General features: G+C 39.4%; 1 protein-coding gene across 12 annotated transcripts in view; it reads left to right on the forward strand.

The window, feature by feature from the left end:
• The window catches only part of ATP2B1 (ATPase plasma membrane Ca2+ transporting 1), a 65,210-nt gene that overhangs the window by 17,437 nt on the left and 21,593 nt on the right, over window positions 1-26,180 (forward strand). For all 12 annotated transcript variants that reach the window (XM_061369323.1, XM_061369324.1, XM_061369325.1 and 9 more), the window contains 7 exons: window positions 12,890-13,301; window positions 18,101-18,298; window positions 19,172-19,426; window positions 19,507-19,632; window positions 20,620-20,763; window positions 23,667-23,705; window positions 24,738-24,899. In XM_061369323.1, coding sequence (XP_061225307.1) covers window positions 13,097-13,301; window positions 18,101-18,298; window positions 19,172-19,426; window positions 19,507-19,632; window positions 20,620-20,763; window positions 23,667-23,705; window positions 24,738-24,899 — 1,129 coding nt within the window. In that variant the 5' untranslated portion in view covers window positions 12,890-13,096. The remainder of the gene's footprint in view (window positions 1-12,889; window positions 13,302-18,100; window positions 18,299-19,171; window positions 19,427-19,506; window positions 19,633-20,619; window positions 20,764-23,666; window positions 23,706-24,737; window positions 24,900-26,180) is intronic.

A 26,180-nucleotide genomic window follows, 5' to 3' on the forward strand; every position in this document is an offset into this window, starting at 1 on the left:
GTTCTTCACAGTTACTGCCCTCCAATGGGGAAGCAGTAATTTCCCCAAGTCTTGCTAGCCTCAGGCTAGAGGAAGCTTTTGGCTTTACTCCATTTTACCCGTTTGTTGCAGTAGTGAAAACTTGTGAGCTACAGGTGTTAGATAAAAAAATGTAATTAGTTTTTGACTTATCAGGGCTGGTTTGTGAGCCCCTACTTGGCTCAGCACACCTCATGCTGAGCTGAGGCGTGCTACAGTCAGACATGTAATTGCAGTGGCCTTTTGAGGAAGTTTGTTGGAAACCTTACGCTGGACATAAAAGTCTTGTTTTGTAAAGGAGTTTGTGCCTTCAGCAGTGGCCGGTTGGAGTTAGTCTAATATGCACAAATTCAACAGTTCAGCAGGTTGTTTGAAGTTTATCACCTGAGTTTATCAGGGAGCTGATACTTCCCTTCCCAGTTTCCTTTTTTCAAAGACACTGTATGCTATTGCTAAAAACAACCTGACTGCAGAAACTGTGGAGTGTTACTATGTGCCGCTGTTAAATAAACACTCGTGGGAAGTAGCATTATGTAGAAGGAACAAAATAGGTCTGATTTAGCTGAGTCAGAATAATGATCTGTAGACAGAATGGATTGGAGGGCTCTTGGCCCTGAGGGTGAGGTGCAGTTGGACTAATGACAGTAGGCTCCTAATTCAGGTATAGTCTTTTGGAAAAAGGAATATTCCCTCTACTGAACTAAGCACTAGGAAGTACTGCTGAGGATTCAAGCTGCCTTAGCAGGAGTCTGACACTGCACTATGTGCACTCATGGTAGTTGTGCTCTAGGCATCAGTGCCTGATGGCTTGCCACGTTATTTCTGATAGCCTTGTGCTTCAGTGGGGCAGGGGTGTGAGGAAAGCAAATACCTGATCCTCAGCACTGAATAGGTCTGGCTGGTTGCTCTGAAGTCTTTCAAGGCATGGTCTTACATACGCAGAGGAATAAGCTTTGTGCCAGAACTAAATAGACGCCTAGTTCACCTCCAAATTTGAAAGCTTACTGCTCAGAGTGGAAGCACAACCATCCTCAAATTTATGGGAAAGTAGGGGAGGGATTTCCTTTACAGGGTAGAAAAGGATTTTTAAATACTGTCATGGAGCACAGATTCATTTGCAGTCTTTGCTGCAGTCACTTTTTTTTCTAGCGAATTAATCGTGCAACTGATGTCCTGGTGCTCTCAGAAACCTAAAGAGTACAGATCTTCACACCTGAAGACTTTAGAAATGAAGCTGCAGTTGTTAATCATGTATAGCCGGATTATAAAGCAATTATTAAATAACCTACTAAAACTAAGAAATTAATTAAACTTACTAAATCTGCTTGAGCTGCAGTTTGACGATCTGCTGAATTTGCTGTTCGGTTTAAACAGTGTCTGGCCTTAACCAGTAAATTGATGTATCATGTGATTTGTTTAGTGGTCTGTCATTTTACTTGAAATAATTAAGGGAAGATGAACCTTTCCTTGAATGGAAATTAATGTTATCTTAAAAGTGCGAGGAGCATAGTTCCATGATGAAGATGCTCCCAGCATTAGCTGGATGTGTGCTCTTTCAGTTGACACGTCCGCATTGCCTCTATGACTTCTACAAATAGGTCAGCTGTTCAGCATCCTGTGGGGAAAACTTCTGGGAATCTGTTGTAGTAATTTGTTCAACCAGTACAAACTCTGATAGGTCTAAATATTATAGCTCTATCTTGTGGCTTTGGAAGTGGAAATGCTTTTTGGATTATTGCTTTCTGCACCAGGCTGCTGTGAGTAGCCCATTGTTGGACTGTAGAGGAGTGAAATGCAATCACTACAGTTGCAGCTAGTGGGAAGTGGAGACCTGAGAACATGCATGGTGCTTTCTGTCTCCTTGGATCTCTCTGGATGGGGAGATTACATTATTGTCAAAAAAACCCTATCTGTTCGTAAACATCATGGAAGTGCAGGGAGAAGGCAAGAGCAGTGGCAAAAGGATTAGTTAAGGAAGGGGTGCTAAAACTGATTGGAGTGCTGTGTGTCTTAGGAGAGATGGACTTAGAGCACACCCCAGAGCGAAGTGTTGTCTTTCAGTGGCTGATGTGATGTAAAGAAGAGTAAAAAGGCACATAAGAAGTTACTGTTCCAAGCCCTAGGGTTTCTGTGTGATTGTTGCGACAGCAGGCTTTTGCATAGTCTACTGCTTCATTAGCGCAGTTGCCAATTAATGTAGGTGGCTTCTCCCAGTGCAAAAGGGTAAGGGTGATAGGTGTATGCACTGTTGTTAGTATCAAATAATGAGAGCTGCTTCAGGACCTCTGTGGGTGAGAGTCTTAAGCCTAGACACTATAGCACAGCCGTACCTTTGGTGGCCTGCAGGTATGACAGACTTGCTGCTTCCTTTGTTAGATTTATGAAGTGCTATGGGGAGAATCTCAGCTTTGCAAATCCTGTCTACTGGTAGTGCTTACACACTCCCTAACTATGATAAAGAAACAAACTGGCATGTGAAGAATTTATTAGTTCATATTGAATGGTGGACCAGCGATTGTCATGTAACTCATGCTGATGGCACAGCATTTAATTCAGCATCATTCTATGGACAGGTACCAATAACTATATTGCAGAAATGCTTAAATGTATGAAAATCAAAATAAAAAAAAATTGATAAAAAAAACCTCAAAAAAAAAAAAAAAACAAGAAAAAAAGCAAGCAAGCAACCAACCAACCAACCAACCCTGCATAAATGAGAAAGTTCTTTAAAAGGAGTACCTAAAAGAGCAGGACAGTGAAGACAGCATGATAATTTAGCCTTTAAGTAGGTGTCAGATTTCAGAAAGATCAAAAAGTATAATCACACAGAAGGACCAGTTTTAAAACTGGAGATGTGCCTGAAGGATAAAACAGTATGTAGCCTCACTAAATGGGCAAAACAGAGAAGACCATGATTCTTAACTTACTGAAGATCCTACTTAACGCTGTACTAGAAACAGGAGCCCCCTTGAATGGATTACTGAGCTAAGCTCGCAAAATTTATCAAAAAGAGCTAAAGGAATGATCAGCATAATCAGTGCAGAAAGTTGTAAGAGATCCCACACCTGTGTTTCTTGAAATGCCATGGATTCTCAAATTCAAGTGTTGAGATTACAAACCAAACGACCAAAACCAACAAACCCCCCTGATCATCCTATTGCCACCACCAGCAGGAGTACCAAACTGGTGCAGTAGTTCTGAAAGAGCTACTTCAATGTAGACTAGTTAGGATATTTGCATTAAAAAGAAAGACAAATCAACCAACCAAAAAGCTTTGGCTCCTTAGAACCAGAGGATGCCAAATGTAATTGCAGGTTTTGAAAGAGTTTGTTTTCTGGAGTCCTTAGCCTTTAGTTAACTTGGTGTATCCAACCCTAACCTGTGATTCTGTGTCTGGTAGGCAGAGACAAATATGATGTGCAGGGGAAGCTACCATAGCTTTCAAATTACATATTTTTCAAGAAGTAAGGCTTTTTTAAAGGTTTAAGGTTCAGAATAAACTGTATTCTTGTATTGCCAGAGGGCTTTTGAAGAATCTGAAGATGAAGGCTCTTAAACTGGTGCATTACAACACCAGAGGGAAGCTTCTTAACTTTGGCCACAAAAGGACAAAACAAATACGAAATTTAGCAGCATAGTATGTACTTATTGAGGTACCTGACTAGAACTGTTTTTTTTTGTTTTACTTTTAAACTTTCCAAACCATTGCTTGGTAGGGATGGTGATTCTGAGGATCGCAGAGGATTTACCACATAACTATTGCTATTTATATATTATGCATTTATAGTTCAATGAGCATATAGAATATTTCATAGTGCCATTTCTGCATAGCAGTAAGCTAGTGCAAGGTAGCAAAAAAGCCTCTTAGAACTTAACTCTACTAAGTTAGTTTTACTGCCCTAATAGAAATGAGTCAGTCATTTGCAGAGTGGTTTTATGCAAGTACTTAGGCTTAATCTCATTAGGCATAAATATTTCCTAATAGCTTTAAGAATTTTTCTTGAGGTTTCCTGAATACAAAAAGAACTGGATAGGGGTGGACTTCTGCCCTTTGCCCAAAGGCTTATAGCTCTAAAGAGCTTTTGGCACCTCTTTGATATCAGGAAGTATAGTTAACAGTCAAAAGCATACCACAGAATTACAGAATAGTTGAGGTTGGAAGGGAGACCACCAGGGATCATCCAGTCTATGTTCTCAAGCAGGGTCACCTAGAGCCCATTGCTCAGGATTGTGTCCAGATGGCTCCAGGGAAGAAGACTCCACAACCTCTATGGGCAGTCTGTTCCAATGCTCAGTCACCCTCACAGTAAAGAAGTTCTTCCTTATGTTCATGTGGAACTCGCTGTGTTTTACTTTATGCCCATTGCTTCTTGTCCTGTTGCCTGGCACCACTAAATAGAGTCTGGTCCCATCCTCTTGACATCCTCCCTAATACACAGGGATCAGACACGTGTGCATACACACACGCATACACCCGAGCCTTCTCTAGGCTGAGCAGACCTGGCTACTTCAGCCTTTCCTCATATCAGAGATGCTTGAGACCCTTAATCATTCTAGTAGCCCTTTGCCGGACTTGCTTCAGTCCCTCTTGTACTGGGGAGCCCAACACAGGGCACAGTACTCCAGGTGAGGCCCCACCAGGGTGAGGGAGTAGTAGAAGGAGGATTACGTTCCTCGACCTGCTGGCAGCGCTCTTCCTAATGCAGCCCGTGGCTGGCTCATGGACAGCTTGTTGTCTACCAGTACCCCCAGGTCCTTAGCCAGAGAGCTATTTCCCAGTGGGTCAGCCCCCAGCCTGCAGTGGTACATAGGGTTATTCCTTCGCAGGTGCAGGACACTGCACTTGCCTTTTTTGAGTTTCAAAATGTTCCTCCCTGTCCATCTCTCCAGCCTGCCTCGATCCTTCTGAATGACAGCACAGCACTGTGGGGTGTCAGGCACTCCTCCCAGTTTTGTTACTGATCTGCTTAAATGGATATTAACATCGAAGAATACTTCCCGAAAGAAAGTTGGGGGTCTGTTCAACTCGGGATGATATGGTAAATGCTGGTAACTTGAACGTGTTTTAATTTAAATGGTGCAACATGTTGTTAAACAAGGTTTCTGGTGTTAAGATCTCCTGAAGTTGACTTGGAGCTTCAGAAGAAAAAAAAAATAAATCCACTAGTCTACTTAGTATCTGATGACATGGGAAGAAACTCATTGCTCAGACTGCTTAGAGCAATTTCAGTGATGTGCTTGGTATTGTGGGAATTGGAAGTAAAAATAGAAATAACATGAAACGTGTGTTTAGCCCAAAAGGCGTCGGGAGCAGGGCTAAGGAGAAGCAGCAAAAATTAGAGGCTTTGTGAAAAAAGATAGATTTCTCAAAACAAGTAACATACCTGTGGGAATAACTTATAAGGAGATCAGCTACTGTTTTGCTCTGAGTCAATAATTATCATCAGAACTGACCAGCTGGATGCATTGCTTACAGGCATGCACTAAGCCTGAAAAGCTACAAGTGAGCGAAATCCAGAAATCCATTTTTCAGCTCTGTTGGATGGAATTTGGTACCATCTCACTTTATTTGAAACTTAGCTTCATATAACAATGTCATTATGCCTCATTTAACACATGCTTTTTCAGGTTTTGTGACTAGAGTGCATCTTGTAATTTGGGAATGCAGGTAAAATCTGTTGTAATCCTATGATGTATAATCATAGGTACCCTCTCTTCTATTAAAAATAATTTATCTTCCTGTATTATAATTTTGACAATGTTTTTGATAAATGTTGATGAGAAAAGTGTGGGAAGTTGTTCCTGAACTTGTTAATGTGAATATTTGTCAGTGGTTGACTTTACTGCGCGCACACACACACACACACACACACACACACACACACACACACACACACAAAAGTATCTACTTTTAAGGTTATATATGAAGTTATTAATAAGACAGACCTGTTAATATAACTTGCTTTACAGCATAATTATTGCAAATATTTTTAGTTCGAAATGTGCAGGATTAAGAGACTGTAAATCCTCAGTCATCTTATTTAGGACTTAATGCAACTGAAGTAAAGGAAAATATTGATGAGTTTTGGGCAAGTGGTGTTCTGCTGGTGGTTTGTTGTTTGTTTGTGTTTGGTTTGGGGTTGTTTTTTTTTCACCTTGCATTTGATGTCTCAGGCTTGCCTTCAGCCATCAGCTGCCTTAGTCCAAATTTTGGCACCTCTACTCAAGTTACCTGAGGCAGCTGACACACAGTTGGATGCATCTTAGGTACTTGAACACACTAGCTACAATGCTGAATGGGACAGAGTCATGTCTAGAAGTTAAATCTTTTTTTCTCTGGGATTATAGTCTTAACCTGGAATTACCTGGTATTACAAGAAGGCCTGTCAAGTTTGGCTTTTTAGTTTTAGTACAGTGTCATTGCAGAGCAAAAAGTAGATGAGCCTAGTAAAGGAAGCTGCTAAAAAAGAAGTTTCAGGGCCTGCAGGTGGTGAAGGGAAAAGCTGTCTGGGTGTTGATCAGACCTGTGGACTGCACAAAGACCCTTCAAGGCGTTGCTCTGTTAATGGATACCTGAAATGAGTAACTGCTACTTCTGGTAAAGTGTTTTTACTAGTTAAAAACTTGGCTCTTCTGCATGGATTTTTGTCTTGAAGTGTCTGGCTTCTTGTGGACAACTCGGCATTGTAATACGAAATAGGAGAATGTGAAAGCATAGTATTTTAAATACAGGGGATGCTTGACTCCTTCTGTAATGATGATTGCGCTGTTTTTTTATTCTCGAGGGCTTTCTAGTATGTCTCAAAGTCTGATGTTCGTTGAAAGTCTACACAGATTTTTCTAAAGCCCTACTTGTTGGATCAGTCTCTAGTATCTATTTAATTCTGTTATATTCAAGTTAAAATACCTTAAATTCAGAAAGCTAATGGTTAGTTTAAGCTTTTGATTAAGATCGTTTTTCTACTCAGACTATTCGATACCGCACTTTTTGAATCTTGTTTCTTAATCCAGCTGTCACTTAGTCAGAGTTGACCGGCTTGTGAGTGTGGAAGGGCCATGGCTTGGACAAGGCAGGGCAATACAGGCCTGTGCAGTTGGTTGATGGTATAAGATAATGTCTGCTTGCTTGCCAGGCTTCTTGCAGAGGCTGTGAGCAAGCTGCTTCATAAGAGAAGGTCATGTTCTTCCTTCCCTAATAATTCACCTTCAAGAGTGTTAAAATTTTCCTTTGCTGCTGCCAAGATAGGAGGGAAGTGATGCGGGAATCCTTTGCATGAATGTTGCTAATTTAAACCACCCAGTTGACTTCAGCCTATGGCAGTCTAATTTGTTAGCCATCATTTCAAAAAGAAATAATTTGGAGTCTTGAAGCAAAGAAACTATCATTGGATGAAACTGCTACTACACAAGTGTCAATCACAGTAGTCAGCAACGATCCTTTAGATTAAGTGGGATAAATACCAGTGTTTGCAGGCACTGCAGAGTCTAGGAACAGCAGCCAGTTTTTATTTCAGTTAAGCAAGTACATCTGCCTCCCAGGAGATTAAGCTTCAGAATGAAGTCAGATTTCTCTTTGAAAACTCAGCAACCTGTCACCTTTGATGAATGTACTGTTTATAACACAGGAGCTGTAATAAAGGTAACTTGTCATTACAGTGCTGTTGGGCACATTTAAGGCTGAAAGTGATGTATTAAAAACTTTATGTTGTGGAGTGTCTTCCATGATTGTGCCCCCTCGCTCTTAGCTGTTTGATCTACTTGTATTTGTCTTTTCATAAGCCATTTTTCTGAGATGCTGGCACCAAGACAACAGCATGCCACTGAAATTATTTAGCTCCTGCTCAGTTAGGTGCATTTTAACAGGGGATAGTGACCTGTAAATGCATATGGTTCTATATGAACTTTTGGGGTTTTTTAGCATTCATTCATACTTATTGTGAAACATCTGGTGAGTTTCTGTAGTATTTCAAGTAGGTGTCTGTAGTATTTCAAGTAGATTTTTGACTTGAAAAGTCTTTTAAAGTCATAAAACTGACCTCTGTAGCAGAAGACCTCAGACTTCTTCAGTGTGATTTCCAGGTCACTTTCCTCAGTTACAGGTACTTTCCATAATATTACAGATAACTTCCTTCTCTTCACCACAAGGAAACGTGATTTGATGGCTTGAAGCAGTGGAACGTAAGAGTGCTATGGGTTTCGAGCTAAAGTATACAAAGGCATATTTTTCAGTGCCTTGAAAGCTCTTTTGAAACAGGTTAAAATAGCATGGCAGCTGAAACATATGGGGACAGTTTTTATCACTGCAGCCTCTTGGTATGCAGATCTGTCTAGTCTTCATTGAACTAATGTGATTAAACGAAGGCTTTCCTGAGATAATCACTTTGCAAGCCTTTTCCTATATTGCAGCAACCAGCTTTAGTGTTGTTGAAGGTCAAATGCTAGTACAGCTAATGCTTAATATCTGAATGCATAGTATGCAAGCAGATGTATAAATTAAATTGAATGACACAGGATGTATGATAGCTGGAACTTTGGCTCTTGATGTCTGAGTTTGCTCAAGTATTTTAAGATTTAATTTTCTTAATATTAAAACACATTTCCCATAGGTTGGTGAAGCAAGTATTAAGTGCAAGTTCAATAACAGGAAAGGCTTGCATAGGGGTCTAAGGTATGCTAGGTTCTGTGTATCTGGGCAGTAGTAATTATGCAACACTTGAGCTCTGCTGTTCACATTTGATTGTCAGTTAATGGCCACTGCAAGCTGTCACTTCAAGGAAGCCTTAGTTTCTAATGAATGTAGAATGCAGATTATTGCTTTCTTTCAAATAGAAGGAATTACTAAATATTAAATTACTAATTAATAAATAATTTCAGCTGTGAAGGACTATTTCTGGAGTCCTTTTTGTTTGCATATTTAATGTTCAGGGCTTCTGTTTGGGTGGGGCAGGGGATTAACATGGGTTTATACGTAGAGTGTTGTTTTAAGAATGCTAAGAAACGTGTTATGGCTACTTCGGGCTTGATTAACATAGTATGTTCTGGTAGCATTAACTGAATTGTACTCTAGTCTCTTCATACATCTCTGTAAGTAGACTTGTGTTTAGAGCTTGTCCCTTTTCCAGGCCAACTGCAGAGGTTCATGAGGCTGTTAGATTTATGACACTGGCAAAATTATCTAACCTTTATTTCATGGGTTATGGTTTTGAATTATTGTCTTTAGTAACAAAGCATATTCACTTAGCAATGAATATTAATATGATTTGGATAAGGAATTTAAGATGCAGTATTCTTCATGGGCAGCCACAATGACATGATCTGTTGGTGAAGCAATTACTGTCATAGAGCAGCAGGGTCTTTTCAGAGAGAATTTGCAAGTATCTGAATTCTATCTGTGAGAGTATATGCTGCTACTGTAAGGTGCCTCTGCACTGCAGGATTTATAGCCATTTGAGTGTGACAGAAAACAGCTTTAAAGTTGTTCCTAGTCTCAATTATGCACAAACAAAGGATTATCCGAAAGTTCATGTGCCTAACGTACAACAGACATTTTGTGTGCAGGTTTTTTTAATCTGGACACTAACATAACTTCAACTGAATTAAACTTTAAACTGGAACTTCAGCAATAGTGTATAAGTGACTTGCAGTTTGATAACTGTTTCTTGAATTTAAAAGTTTGAGATACTAGCAGATTGCAAGTTTGAGGTGAGTCACTTTTAGCTATATTGCTTCGAAGCTCATGCTACTTGGATGATGTATCTCAAATGACTGCTTTAAGAATTGAGTTGAGATCTGGAACACTGATCAAAACAAGAAAAAATATTCCAGTACTTGAAGAGACAAATATTAGATGATCTATGTAGCTTAAAATACGCTTTCCCTGGAAGTGTTCAAAAACCACGTAGATTAAGTTCCTTAGTGACATGGTTTAGTGGTGGACTCAGCAGTCCTGGGGTAGAGGTTGGACTTGATGATCTTGCAGATCTTTTCCAGCCTAAATGATTCTATGATTCTTTCATGACACTTTAATTTCACTGTTTATAGTTGCATTATGCATCACTACTTTGTTACAAAAGTGGGCTGTTGGAACTTGCTGTAACAGGAAACGAATGCATGTTGCAAGATTTTGACATTTAACCTGCATTAAGGATATTTCTCAAAATTGTAGCAAGGTTTCTCTTTAGGAATCAGGAAAGAAATGATGTTAAGGTAAGTCCATTCTGTACCCATGTGCTGAGGGTTTTGTACTGTCTATTGCAATGCCTGGTAAAAAAATGAGCTACTGGAGCAGATTCTTTCTGGTCTGATTTGCTGTAACAATTGCTAATGTTTAACCAAGTTTTCATAACATGGAGCAAAACTGTTCTTGCTCATTATTCAGAATTTTAAGTGTCTTCACACTGTTTCTGTCTATTTTCCACAGCTATTTCTTGACTCTAATGAATGACAGTCTGTAACACTAGTAGACCTGATCTGCAGAACCATGCTGTTTCTGTAGTGTTAATGTAAACTTACTGAACTTCTATCTGAGCCCTGAAGGCATGTTGGTATGTTAAGACACCACTGAGGTACTTCAGAACATCTGAGAACCCCTTTCAGGATAAACTGTTAATAGCTCATTACTGGAGTATTGTGTCTTAACAAAAATTGATCTAGATGCATAGAGATGATAGAACTCAGTATAGAGATTATGGAGCACGAGCACGGCGAGAGCTATGATTGAGCAATGTTACTGCTCTTAAAATTATTTGCATATGACAGCAAGGCATGCCCTGGCTCAATATTCAGTTTCAAAGCTTTTGAGTGCCAGGTAAGCAGTGACTAGAGCTGTAGCTTTTCTTAACCTCACTTCTGCACTTGGTGTATTTGGACCTCAAGTGAGGGCTTAACCAGAGCTTTTCTTAATTAAAATGGATCAAGTTTGATGTAATTAGTTGTAGGGCATTCTCCTTGGTCTATTTTACCTAATTAGCAGCTGCAGCATCTTCTCTATAGTTACACAAACTCATTTGCCTTGTCTGCTTCTTGTTATGCTGTCATAGCTATGATCAGATACCAGTTGAGAAATTCTCCGGGGGTACTAGTTGGTCAAGAGCATTCAGCTTTCAGGCATTAGATGAAAACATGGTTTGGCCTTAGAGAGAACTCATTTGCGTGAATTTCTTCACTTACAGGACACTCTAGCAGAACATGTTATAGTCAGACAAAGAATGTATATTAATCCAAACTGCATCTTAGCATGCAGGTGAGCACCATTGTCATGGATTCTTCAACTGTTGAATTATTTTTTTGCAAATAACAGTAAACAATGAAGATTTAAGTTTTAAATCAGGTACCTTGATGATGATACAGGGTGTTGAAGTTTTGTGTGTGTTAAGTATTGACTGCTTTATTATGACTGTTTTTTGTTTCTTTCCAGAAAACAGCTGTAGACAGTTTTTCTCAGATTCTCCTAGTGATAGGAAGAGTGGTTGTAGTTCTGCTGGAGATGGGACTGTCACTTGTGGTCGAGTGACATCACTTCAGGGTCTTTCAGCATCAGTGGTTGTCTTCAGTGCAAACGCAGTACTGTGGCATGGTGCTTAAAATTGTAGATTTGCTATAGCTGAAGCTGGTTGTTTCCAGAGTGGAGAGCAGAGACTTTCTAGTAATTAGGTGCTTTATAGCTGGAGCTCGATATAGACACAGTGGTCCAGCTGAACCAGTCCCCTAACCTGGTAGAGCAATAGCCAGAGATCTATTCCTTGCTATTGGATTCTTTACCTTCATAAAGCAGTGCTGCAGTCAGTGGTAACTGTTTGCCTTAATCTAAACATATAATACCCGAGGGTCTTGTTGAGCCCGAAGTGTCCAAATTACTGTTCATCTGAGCCTGGCAGTCATAATGTTTCATGGGGGAATATATTGTTACTTGTGCTCACTGTATCCATTAAGTTGCTAAAGGTGACGTACCTGATCAAGCTTGTCTTTTGCGCACAACAGATGTTTATATAGGCATGAAGTGGTTGTGCATTCACGATTCTGTTGTGTAGATACATGGGTATGTGCAAGATGTGTCAGCCAAGTGGGAATTAAATAACGAGTGCCTGTGTAGGCCAAGAATCCTGTGGGTAGTTGTTAATTTCTCAGCTACAGTGCTCTGATAATCAGACAGAAGAGCTGCTCTTAATCTCCTTATCCCTTCTGTAGGAAGGTGGTGGTGTGCAATTTTCCCCTCTGTTCAAAGAATTAAGTGCAGATACTGTGAGCGGTTTGACTGGTGATGAAATAGGCTGGAGTGGGGCTAAAACTGTTTGGACATGAAAATTAACAGTAAGACCTAGGTCTGCTTAAAGGTATACCCCTACTTACACTACAAAAGTACTTAATGCATGGGCTAACTTAGTGTTGAAACTGTTTTCCTTGAGGTGTGTATAAATGAATTTGTGGGAACAAAAAAAGGCTTGGTCATCCTAAACTCTGAGGTGAAAGCTTCGTTGAGAAGTTGTGATCTTTAAGTTGAGCGTGTGCTTTACCCTATGTGACATCAGTGGTGAATACTCCAAACTCCATTTCTGTGGAAACATATTTACTTCCAGGCATTCTTAAAGGTTTCCTTTTGTTACAGATCTTTGGTTTATCATCAAGCAAAATGGAAAACAGCAAGGCAACAGCTGTTCTAATAACTTCATGATTTCAGAAAGTGGGCAACATCCATTTTATGCCTTGTCACTCTTCCTAGCTGAATGCTAACTAAAAATGTTATAGGAAATATGAAGAAATTGTCCTTAGGCAGCAGTTTGTTCCGTAATTTCAGTGTGAAGATGAGGGTTGTGTTACCATGCATTTCAGAATAGCTGTTCTGTAACTAAATGTATATTTATTCTTTCCCTAGACTGTACATGCCATTTGGCTTCGGGAACAGAATGCGCCATGGGACAACCTCAAAGATACCTCTCCAGATGGGGTCTCTTACTTGGGTGATGTGTCTGCTCTCCTGACTTGTCTTCATACCCAAAGGATTTATTTTCCTTTTGGAAATATTTTAAGTTGAAATCTTGTTCCTTACTGGCAACTGTCTACACTAAAGACTGTACGCATCATGGGTGATATGGCAAACAACTCGGTTGCATATAGTGGCGTAAAAAACGCTGTAAAAGAAGCTAATCATGGAGATTTTGGAGTTACTCTTGCAGAGCTCCGTTCTCTCATGGAACTTCGAGCTGCAGATGCACTGCATAAAATACAGGAATGCTATGGAGATGTACATGGCATCTGTACAAAATTGAAAACTTCACCAAATGAAGGTAAGTCAATTTTATCACTTACTGAGGAAACTCCGTTTAGGAAAAACCTCAGTGAAGCAAGCTACTTAATTCTTTAATATAGCAAAGTTTATGATACTGCTTCTTACTCAAGGCAGAGAGGTATTCAATGGTAATAATCAAGCAGAAGTTTTTTCAGTTAGTCTGAACTGCAAGTGAGATGTTTGATTAGCGATGAAGTTCCACTTTAGAATAAAGTTCATTGATGTAAGCATCTGCATATGAAATATAAATGCAAAACAGCAATGTTTAACTTGCTGCAAAAGTGTAAGTTTTTATGAATAGCTCATATGACCTATAGTTCATAGTTCGCACCATGCTGTCACAGAACACAGATTTTAATAGTCTAGTTCAGGGCTTATCTGTGTTGATACCTAGTTTTTGTATTCCCTAATGCAACAGTTTTTAAAACTGATGACATCTCTTTTCTATTTGTACTACATTTGATTCCTGATGACATTTTCTAGTTTTTAAATCTATAGTATTCCTTTAGATTTCATTTGATCTGTGCAAAATATTGATGCAACTTTAGGCACTGAGAGGTACTGTAGCTATTACTAGAAAGTTTGCAAAGTGATCACATACTCCTGTTGTCTAGAAATAAGCATTTTTAAGGAAGTCTTTGTCATGTTAGACTTGATAGCATTCTGTGAAGTGTGGCTACCTGATGTGTTTGCTTCTATACAGTTATTATTCCAAGATATATGTAGAGAAGGAAATAAACCTAACAAGTCTCCTTCCCGAGAGCTTTATGGAAATTTACTTTAAGATCTGTCTCTCTCTCACTACTGTCTTCTAGTGTAAAGGAAGGCTATGAGCTTATATTTGTGAAAGATGCAAGTCCTATTGCTTAAAACATCTAAACAGTAGTATCCTGTACAAATGTTTTTAATGTTTCTTGATCTAATAGTAGCTCAGTGTGAACTCCTGCTGTTGGTAGTGAGTGAGAAGTACCAGAATCAGGATATGGGTGAATTATATCTCAGCATTTAAGGCCTCACATAGCTTTTAATCATATAGTGTTGGCAGCAGTAAAGTACCTGCTATTGTAATCGTGGAGAGCTGTTGCTTTCTGTTCTTCAGAAATGCTAGGGAAAGCATTTGGAAGGGTTTGTCTCCTTGGATCAAGAAAAACCTACTAATCAGGTATCTCTGGGTACATCTGCATTTGGCATGTTTTGGTTTGATCTGCTTTTGAAGCCAGACTCCAGTAATTATTTCAGTACATGAACTGGGTTCCTTTTACTAAAATGAAAGTTGCCAGCTCTCATGCGTGACTTGCCAATGAATGGGAGTAGACCAGTTCCAGGCTGAAGAAGTCTGTAAAACGTGAGGTGTGCAAATGCCTGTTCCTCAGTATCGACAGACTTGTGAAATTTAGGGCATGTGTATGAAAAACAGCTGCATACAAGCAGTGTAACACTTCTTGGGGCAGCAAAATCTCTCTTTACCCTGTTAAGCAGTTGCATAGCTTTGAAAGACAAGTTTCAATGAAGAGGGTCCATAGCTTTTGTATTTGGAAACAGAGTTGAATCCTATTTTGCAGTCATCTTCAAGGCTTATGGCCTATTATTACTGAATGATATCTGGGTGTACAGCCGTAGACTGTAATGATGCACTAAGCACCAAATACCTGGCATATGGCAGGATTCACTTTGTGATGTAACAAGCAGGTTAAAACATGGGAAAATGAGCATCTGCTGACATCTACTAAAACTAGAAAGGGTTAGATGCCTTTTCCTGTAGATTGATTCTGCTGTACAGAGGACCGGGTGATCAAGGCCTTTCACTTTCAAAAGGATTTGACATTTAGTTTTATTGTACTGCAATCAGTTAAATACAGTCACTAACTTGATAAAAGGGTGCCATCATTTTTTTTGAAGTTTAAGAGCAGCTCATATGTGCAGCAGGACCTCAACAGTTGAATGTGATAATTAGCTCAGAAAAGGTTAAGTAAGATAAGTTAGATCGGTGTCCTCTATAAAGGTGTCATTTTGACTCTAAATCACTGCATGAAACTTTAAAGAGCCAGCCTTTTTGTAAAGCAAGCTGCTATAAATTTCTTGGAGGTAGTACAGGAGAGCTCTTGTGAAAGTAGAACTAGGTCTCTTCTTTTGTCAAGTTCAAGTTGTAAGCGTAGGAATGGAGATGTTCTAATGAAGAAAAACTAGGCAAGATTCATGCAGAAAACTGTTAAGAGTAGTCGTAGCTCTCTTAAAATCTCATGGGTGTGCCTACAAGACCCTATGACACTTCTTCCTATTCAGAAGGTTTTTTTTTTTTGTTGTATGAAAGGCTGACCTTTGTAATTATCAGTGATTCACAGTGAAAGTACAGGTAGTTCTAAAATGGTACAGTCAATGAGTTCAGCTTGTATAATTACTTGAATTAATTGCTTTGAAGTTACTGAACAATGTAAGTCAATGTCTGTTTTCAGGCAAAATGTGGATCAGACCTGCCTGGTTTGAAATGAGAAATGAAATCTGTCCTTTACTTTTTAGTATTACTAAAACAGACACTGAGCAGACTTAGCTGCTTAGTATTTTGTGTTTACTATGTCCTTGTATGCATGCAAATGTGAATAAATGAATGTCTGACATCTGTAGTAGTAAAGGTCCTTGGGTTCTGGAGAGATGAGCCACAGGTCAACATAAGTTTGGTTTTCTAGTAACTATTACTTCTAGATTTCTAATAAAATTTGCATATGAAGCTTTAGTTATTCACTTGCCCAATATTTTTCAACTTAATACTAAATAACATAAATTAGCCTAATTCAGATACATAATGAACAATATAATGACAGTAATGTCAGCCTCAGGACTGTAGATGATGAACTATGAAATTGCCAGCTGTGTGGTAAATGTATCAAGTTTGGTAATGGTGCATGGTGTATTGGAGAATACTAAAAATACAAAAGCTTCTTGTCTTTGCTGGGTTTATTTGCTAATCTTCACTAAGTGGTTCTTGACAGTAGCTTGGCTTTTTATATATACATAATAATTATATATATACATACATATACTGTTGCTGTACACTTCTGGTATTTTGCATCCTTTTGCAGGATGCACCCTGTTAAAGGAAGAAGAAAGTGGTGCTGCTGACATTATGTAAATAATCTTCCAAACTTCACTATTCTGAAAGGAAGAGAGAAACGATATCTGTTGCAAAATAGCAATATGGTCCAGCATTTTGGATTGGCCAAGCTGTTCTGAGTTTCTCTAGATCCTCTTGTATAGCTCGAATTTTGAAAATGGTCTTGCAGCTTTGAGTTGAGTGAAAGTAAGCACCTCAAAGCTTGAACTTCAAGAAGTACAGTCTTAGGGATAACGGGTAAAACTACTCCTTTGTATTAAACCTCCAAAGCAATGAATTCAAGGTAAATCTAAGAGTGTTAGAATAATTTATTATCTACACTAAGTATGTTTAATTTCACTTCTAGAAAGATCTGCACGTAATATTTTGCCTTTCAGTTAAGTGATTTCATAGCAATTGCTAGCATTTAAAACTGAGCTTTGCAGTTCAGTGTCCTGAAATAACATCTGACAGTTCTAGGAAGTGCATGTTAAGATGTGTTAAATACCCCACTTACGAAAGGCAGTTGCAATGGTCACTGTTCTTGTTGGTTACCTAGCATGTTTGCAGTGTCTTTATCACTAAGCAGATGGGTTAACTACTAAAAAACTGCTACTATGAAAACTGCTGTCTTTAAGAAGGTGCTTATTGTACCCTTGGAGGCATTAGGGTTGAAGCATCCAGACCTTTGCTCTGAGCATGGCTGGATGTTTGGCCACTTTGCTTTGAAAAATCAGCTATTAGCTTAAATTCTGAATGGCAGCAGGAAAATGTTGAAGGAATAAACACGAGGTATACTTACAGAAGGTCTTGAGTGCATCACCTTGCACTGAATGTACTTTGTATTTCTTTATTTTTAAGGACTTTGCCAATTCTTGAAGCCTGCTGTGCCTTTTAGTGAAGGCCACTCGCTCACTCACTCTTGCCTGCTAGTGTACCTTAAAGATGGCACAAGAGTTGAGACAGAAGAGAGGACTCAAATATGCCACATAAGAAATAAGATGGTTATAAAACTGAGGGGACAGACCCTGCACAGTGCTAAATGTGGGCTGTCTCTGTGTGAGAGGAGATAGAAAGTAAAGCTTCAGAAGAGCAAACAGTTGCTGTCCTGGTAGAAGCAGCATCCTTAAGTGGCTGCTTCTGTCCACATGATGCCTGGAGAGCTTCACAAACTCATAGTAGAATTTTCCGTAATAATTAAATAATACTGATTTATCATATTTATGGAATTTTTATTAATTACATTAAGTATTTCATTATAATGCTACATTAATTGTAGGATCCCAGGATGTTATCTCTGAATACAGAATCCCTGCAGTGGGAGCCAGAGCTGACTTCACAGTCTTGTGTTCTTGCTAAAGCTGCATGGTGGTGCTCAGTCTCAATAGTAGTAACTCTACAAATTATCTTGTCTTGCAGACTTGTTTACTTGCTAGGAAGGTATGTCTGTTACCATTACCTTTTGCTATGTCATAGTAAGTGCAACTAGGTAGACTATCAATTTACTTTATATTGGCAAAGTGTGAATTATAAAATATAGCTGGTTTTCTGTAGTGACTCTGATTTAACAATAATACTGGCATGGTTTTTCAGCATTGTTGCTGAGTTACAGAGTGGGACTTCACTCCATAAATGGGAAACCTCAGTCACTTCTAATGTGAGGGTGAAACGCAAGTAAATGTCACTAACTTTGTCTTGTTGTTGAATAGGTTTAAGTGGAAATCCAGCAGATATAGAAAGGAGAGAAGCAGTTTTTGGGAAGAACTTTATACCTCCTAAAAAGCCAAAAACATTTCTTCAGTTAGTATGGGAAGCACTGCAGGACGTGACACTAATTATATTAGAAATTGCAGCTGTAGTATCCTTGGGCCTTTCTTTTTACCAGCCTCCAGGAGGAAATGAATCATGTAAGTAAACCTTTTAAAAAGTAGGTATGTACCTGTATTATGCTACTCATTTTCTCTTGTCCAGCATGCCTATACTGTAAATCTGGTGGGAGACAGTAAGTCAGGGAAAAAGCAACCTATTGTTCCTTATTGAGAGAGTGCTACTAAAAGTCTAGCTTACTGTAGAAAGGCAACATGAGATTTCCCTGGTCATGATCTGGTATCATTCTGACTAAAATAATGCAAAGGTGAAGCTCAAGCAGCACAAACAAGGACTTGTCTTAAATCCAGTCATGTTTCTGTGCAAGTGTTTTTTTTAGCTTTGCCTCAAATATTTAAGCAATTTGTAATTTGTGGTCATGTGCTTTCTTTGAGGAGTCAGCAAGTCTTAAATTTTCCTTGATTTGCAATATGACACTGGTAACTTTCTAATTTAGGAATTGAAGCTATATTTATACTTCTAAACGGAAAATGTAGGCATCTGGCCTTCATTGAACTGAATTTTTGCAATGATATCTGGCTTGCTAAGATAAAGGTGAAGGGGGAAATGTTGCGAAAGCATAAGGTTGTTAACTAATCAACTAGTATGACATTCTCATGCCATCATTTAACAAGATAATAAAGACAAGTAACTTTCTATATCAACTTCTCTTATATTCAGAGAAGCAGGGATGTAAATTCTAAGCAGTTTAACTTCCTTGAACTGCTCTAGCTTTCAGGTTATTTAGCTTCTTTGTGTATTACCCTGACTAAAAATAAAGGTAAAATTGCAAAGAAGGCTAGCATGGAAAAAGTTTAGCAACAAATAGTAGTTTCTTCTTCTTGACAGAACTTTATTGTTGTTGAATAATTATCTGTGTGAACTTTCTTAAATCTAAAACATGTTTTCTACAGTATGTGGATCAGTAAATGTTGGTGAAGAAGAGGACGAATCTGAAACAGGTTGGATTGAAGGAGCAGCAATCCTCCTATCTGTAGTTTGTGTGGTATTAGTAACAGCTTTCAATGACTGGAGTAAAGAGAAACAGTTTCGGGGATTGCAGAGTCGTATTGAACAAGAACAGAAATTCACAGTCATCAGAGGTGGCCAAGTCATCCAAATACCAGTAGCTGACATAATTGTTGGAGATATTGCACAAGTGAAATATGGTAAACATATTTTAAAAGTTGAACTTTCTTTTATTTTCAAAAAAGGAACTGCAGTCAACATACCCAGTGATCTCTTGTAGGTGATCTCTTACCGGCTGATGGTGTACTCATTCAAGGAAACGACCTTAAAATTGACGAAAGCTCACTGACTGGAGAATCTGATCATGTTAAGAAATCCCTGGACAGAGATCCTATGCTGCTGTCAGGTGTGTAGCATTTGGCAGTTCTTTAAGAACTTTATGGGGGTAACCTGGTTATTTAAAATGTTGAGGTATACAAAAATAGCGCTTTGTCAAAGTGAGTAGACTCTCAAGCAACTACATAAAATCTTCGTCAGTTCTATGGTTTCCTCTTCCACATAGTTTTGGCAATTAAAGCTCCAGGAGAACATGGTGTTATATGTGCACATTTTACATTTGTCAGCACAAAGTTTGGGAGCTCATTTCCATTGTGCTTTGCTTCTCCCTGTGGAGAAGGACCTGGGGGTGTTGGTCAATGAGAAAATGAACATGAGCCGGCAGTGTGCACTCACAGCCCAGAAAGCCAGCCGTATCCTAGGCTGCATCAAAAGGAACATGACCAGCGGTCAAAGGAGGTGATCCTGCCCCTCTGCTCTGCTCTCGTGAGACCTCACTTGGAGTATTGTGTGCAGTTCTGGTGTCCTCAGCATAAAAAGGACATGGAACTGTTGGAGCAAGTCCAGAGGAGGGCTACGAGGATGATCAGGGGACTGGAGCACCTCTTGTGTGAATACAGGCTGAGAAAGTTGGGGCTGTTCAGCCTGGAGAAGAGAAGGCTGCGTGGAGACCTCATAGCAGCCTTCCTGTATCTGAAGGGGGCCTGTAAGGATGCTGGGGAAGGACTCTTCATGAGGGACTGTAGAGATAGCACAAGGGGTAATAGGTTTAAACTTAAACAGGGGAAGTTTAGATTGGACATACGGAAGAAGTTCTTTACTGTAAGGGAGGTGAGGCACTGGAATCGGTTGCCCAGGGAGGCTGTGAATGCTCTATCCCTGGTGGTGTTCAAGTCCAGGCTGGACAGAGCTTTGGGTGAAATGATTTAGTGTGAGGTGTCCCTGCCCATGGGAGGGGGATTGGAACTATATGATGTTAAGGTTCTTTCCAACCCTAACTATTTTATGATTCTGTAACTGCTCAAGTCTCAATGGAAAACGTGATTCAATCTTTCAGGCACACACGTGATGGAAGGCTCTGGAAGAATGGTAGTAACTGCTGTAGGTGTGAATTCTCAGACTGGAATCATCTTTACCTTACTTGGGGCTGGAGGAGATGAAGAAGAGAAGGAGAAGGAAAAGGAGAAGAAGGACAAGAAAAGTAGGCATAATCATCTTGGATTCCTGGGGAGGGAGGGTTGGACTCCTGAATGTTACTGGACGAAAGCATGTACTGGTCATCTGGAGACAGAAATCTTTTTCTAAGCCTTACAGTTTCAGTGAGTTTCACTGAAAGAAAACTCAGGTCCAGGGACCTGAGACTACTCTACTACTAATAGCTCTTGAAGTGGATTTTTAATTAAACTTCAGATCTCATTGAGCAATTAAAGGTTGGAGAGTTTAGAACTCTAGACCAGCCATACCATCTGTAAATTGTTAAACTGCCATCTTCTGTAATTTAACTGTATACAATGTGAAGTGCATTCATGTCTAATAATAGCAAATACCTGTCTGTGGCAAACAGGTTATTGCCAATAATACCACTGAAGTATCTCATTTTGCTTTTGGCAGATAGAAAATGTCCTTTATAGTGAGCTCTTCTATGATACTTAGAATCATAGAATCAAAAAGTGGTGAAGGGGAAAGTTTGTATCATTGTTATTGCTGCGTTTATGAATATCTTAAGTATATATGACTGATTTTCATAAAGATGACCTGCTTCTGCTGCTCCTTTTCTTCGAGTGCTGAAACTCCGAATGCAACTCAGAGCTCAGGCAAATCGCTAGTTGCACTTTTCTGTAAACTTATTTTTGGTGGGATGAGGCCTTCTGTAAAGTGTGAAATGGGCTATCTTCCTTCTTCTGAGGGATGTGCTTAGTAGCTGGAATTTTAAGGTCACTTATTTAAGCTATAGCCTTTATCCAGAGAATCAAAGATCTAGAAATGTCAGTGAGTAATGCTTTAATACTAGCTTTCATAAGGCATGTTTAGGACTAAGCTGCACCACAACAGAAAGTTTCTTAGCTGTTTTGAAATCTATTGGTAGGACTGAGCCTGAGGATTTTGGCAAAAAAAATACTTTTTCATCAGAAGAACATGAAACAGTAATAAAAAGCAGTACAGAAATGGGCTTAGGAATCTTGATAGCCTTCAAACTAAAAAGGCAACTGTTGAAATGTGTGCTCTGTGCAGAAATTAGGATTGAACTGTGCTTTTTGTTTTGTCCTAATCCACAAACAGTTTACAGTTCTGACCCTTCTTGAAAACTAAGGTAGTAAACTTCATCCTAAATAAGTTACAAGAGTTGTTACGAGAATTGGAAGTTCAAAGTTAGTTTGAAGCTCAGGCATGGTAGTGAAGGTAAACATTTCTAGGGATTAGTGGGGAACTGTTTCCATCCTTTGCTCTTTCCCTTACAGAGGAAGAAGGAAGCAAGCAACACTACCAGCTGCTACAGGAAATGTGCAGAAGATTATAGGTTTTATTATTATTCTAACACCATTTCTTATTTAGGAGCAGTATTTTTGACAAGTAGTGTTTTGGTGTAACTTAGGGCCTGAACATTTAAGGGGCTCTTTTTTGTCTCCCAAGACACACAGCTTCCTCCTTCCTTTAAGTTAGGTGCCTAATAAGATTCTCCTTGGTAAAACTCAGGTTAAACTCAATTAGCTTCTCTGCCAATGTTAAGGAGATTAAAGTGGCTATTTTCAGATGGCTGTGTATGGCTTGGTTCAGAATGAAAGCACAAGGAGTTAGAAGTAACTCAAGTGTAGAATTTTGCTCTTATAAGAGGGAGAGGGGAAATAGGAAAGAATAAGTACTAAATTAGGATACAATGATGAGTTCTTGAGTCTGAAGTGGCTTCTTTTCTTCTTTTCTACTTTTCTGTAGAAAGTGAACATGCTTTTTTCCCCCCTCCTCAGCTGTTCTGAAGATGCTTGAGGGAAGATCTTAGTATAGCAATCAGACTGTCTAAAGCAATAATACAGTGGAGGTATTAAATGCCATTGCAGACAGGCTGCTTGATATTTTGATATTCTTCTACCTGAGTGCTCTTACACGTTTCAGTCTATGTAACTTAAGGCTGAAGACTTAATAAATTGCCAGTGGTACCGAAAAATTCTGTTTTTTTTTTTCCCCCAAGCTCCTCAATTCTGTCTTTCAGGTTACTGCAGATAGTAACTATAGCCCTTGCTTTCTCTATTTAAGAGAAACGTTTGTTGTCACTTGCCAAGGTAGTACCTAAACCTTTTTCCTTCAAAACCCAAATAAAAAAAGGTAGCGTCGGTTCTGTCTTTCCCCTTCTTCCCCCCATAAGCTCCACACAATGTGTCAGTCTTCTAGTTACTTTTAATGTTTCGTCCATTATTTTCTTCTGTTACTTCACTGTCCTTCTTTCTGGTCTCTTGAACTCCATGTCTGAAGAGAGTTAGGAGGGATATTATGAATGTGAACTGTTCTCTTAGTGGTGTAATGTTGGTATGTTGCCTATAGATTATGTTCATGCTTGTGTAAATAGGGTTAGCATAGATCCAGTAATCCAGTGCTGTACCTCCATTAAGCTTTGGTGTGGAGTTATAAATATTTCATACTACAGTAGCTTCTGCAGTGTTGAATAAAGCACTGCTTCTGGAAATGAGATTCTGTAGTTTATTTACAGTACTAGTCAGATGAAGTTGCCAAATGTTGGAGGAACAAAGAGCAAGACTGAGGCCACCAGAATCACCTTAGTGTTGCCATTTTTTACCCTAGAAAAATGCTTAGGCAAGCCTTTTAAAAGCTTTTCTCACAAGTAATAAATATCTGTTACAGTAATGTGTGCAAGCTTAACTATGGTAGCATAACTCTGCAGCAGTCTTTTATGGAAAAAGTAAAAAAAAAATCCTGATGCAAACTGTTTCTGTGAGTTGACATCTGCTTTTAAAGCTTCAGTTACATGATCCCTCTGCCTCACATAACTGCTTGTTTCAGCATATGGTAATGTATGCATTATATATAAATATATATACTGAAATGAACTTTGCACAGCCAATTTAAACTGCAGCTTGTTTCCCTCTCCAACAGGTAAAAAGCAAGATGGAGCTGTTGAAAACCGTAACAAAGGTAAATGCAGAGTTTCTGATCCTTTCTTGCAAGTCCCTATTTTCTGAGAGTGTTTGTAATAATGAATACATACTTTCCTAAGCAGATGAATTATTTAAATCCAAAGTGCTTATGCTAAAGATGGCATAAGTTAATCTGTCCAAAGCACATGCTTAAATGAACGTGGTAGCCTCAACGTAGCTAGATACTACAAAACTAAAGTTTGCCATTGATTTTCAAGCTATCTTGTTGAGGTGAGTTACCCTTGGCTGGCTACCAGATACCCACCCAGCTGCTCTCTCACTCCTGCCTGCCTCAGCAGAACAAGGCAGAAAACAGGATGAAAATCCTGTGCATTGATATGAGGACAGGGAGATACTCATTAATTATCTTCACAGGCAAAACATATTCAACTTGGGAGAGATTAATTTACTGCCAGTTAAAAATAGAATAGGATGGTGAGAAACAGAAACATCTAAAACAACTGCCCCTCTCTGCCTCCCCTTCCTTTCAGGCTCAACTTCACTCAAAATTACCCCTGAGGAGTGCAGGGAGATGGGAAACAGGGTTTTCTGGTCAGTTAATAACGCTTGCCTCTGCTCCTTCATCCTCACACTCTTCCCCTTCTTGATCACAGGGTCCTTCAGAAAGGACTGTATCCTACTGGAACTTTTCCAGTTTGGGTTTTCACAGGCCACAGCTCCTGCTAGGAGCCTGCTCCATCATGGGCCTTTCACAGGCTGCAGCTTCTTTCAGGGCACATCCCCCTGCTCTGGCTTGGGGTCTTCTATGGGCTGCAGGTGGAGATCTGCTCCACTGTGGTACTTTGTGCGCAGCAGGGGGACAGCCTGCTTCAACATGGTCTTATTCATGGGCTGCAGCTCCCTAGCTGCCAGCACCTGGGCACCTACAACCAATATACTTGTTTAAACATTCATGTGTAGTATGGTGTCTCTGGGTACAAGGTGCTACACAGTACTGGTGTTGGTAACCTTTGTAAATATCACTGATTTTGGGGGCTCCCCAGTGGATAAACTTAATTTGATCTTCTAGCTAAAGCTCAGGATGGTGCAGCCATGGAAATGCAGCCACTGAAGAGTGAGGATGGCGGGGATGGAGACGAGAAAGACAAGAAGAGAGCGAATTTGCCAAAGAAAGAGAAGTCAGTTCTTCAAGGCAAACTTACGAAGCTTGCTGTTCAGATTGGCAAAGCAGGTATGATGTGTCATTAAGCTCCTTATGTTGATATCATGTGTTTGAATAAAATTGGAATGTGTGCAGTTTGTGAGGGGTTAACTGAAGTAGCTAGCCTTGACTGTTTTGATTATTTAAGTGCAAAATTCCAATATGTGCAAGTATGCCACTGGGCAAGCTTATGGCTTCTCAGATTGTCATACGGATGGCTTTTATTTTTCCTTGATTTAAGTAGATGCAGGTTTTAGAGTGCCAGCTTCTGGAAGAGAAAATTTGAACTTCATAACATTGGACAACTGTTTCAAAAGATTATTTTTAGATAAGGCATTTCTTGATGTACCTAAGAGCTACAAATTGAGTGAAGTCTGGAAAATGTAGTAGGGTCAACCAGGTTATCTCTAGTACTTCCAGAGGCTTAGATAATTCCACTTAACATATGACTTACAGTATGTAACACTTTTGCACTTTCTACTATCCTTTAGCTTCTGTTACTCCTCAATCAGCTAGTATTCAGCTGTCTTCATAAACAGTTGCTTCTTGGAAGTAGGCTAAAGCAACAATGAAGTTCAGTATAAATTTTAGGCTATGTTATCTAGCACGTAGAGGTTTAATTAAAATATTTCAGGGTTTACTTTGACCCATATAGAATTGTTGGAAGATGTAGGTTAGGGACTTCAAGAAGTCTTGTAACCGAGCCCACAGCTCAAAAAGGGCTGACTTCAGCATCTATGTCATAAGACAGTTACAGTGTGAAAACAAAGCAATTAAGCTTTTAGCTTTAGCACTCTAGTTATGTATAGGAATGTTAATTTTTCAGGAAGACTTGTACTGACAAATGTGGAATAAAGCTTCCATGGTATGTTTAATGTGAAGTATTGTTCTTATAACACCTTCCCCCCCCCCCCCCCACTTTTCATAGGGCTTCTGTTTTCCTTTATTTGCTTTTTGATCCATTGTAACTCTCCACATAACCTTAATGCTCATCTTCATGCATGCGTTTTTCTGTCCTGCACACACTGAAGCACCTTTTTACAAAGAATTGACACTCTTCATACAGTGAATTCTGTTCCTTTATTCCAGCTAGATCCATTTTCCTTCACTGTTTTTATGTGGTGTCTTAAACATGCTGCTTGGCTTGCTAGTAGCCGTTCTGGTTTGTCTTCCCAGTTATTCCCAGTTCACTGAACACTGTGCTTAGCTGCCATATTTAATCCCAGCTTCAGCAGGAAGCAGGGTGCAGACTGTCAGCAGCTTTCTCTACTAACTAATTCAGCAGTACAGTCGTTCAAGTTCTGCTGAATT

This window comes from Neopsephotus bourkii, unplaced genomic scaffold, assembly GCF_033783945.1.
Source record: "Neopsephotus bourkii isolate Nb327-2 ecotype Australia unplaced genomic scaffold, CSIRO-AGI_Nbou_v1 NB_1493, whole genome shotgun sequence".
NCBI lineage: Eukaryota > Metazoa > Chordata > Aves > Psittaciformes > Psittacidae > Neopsephotus > Neopsephotus bourkii.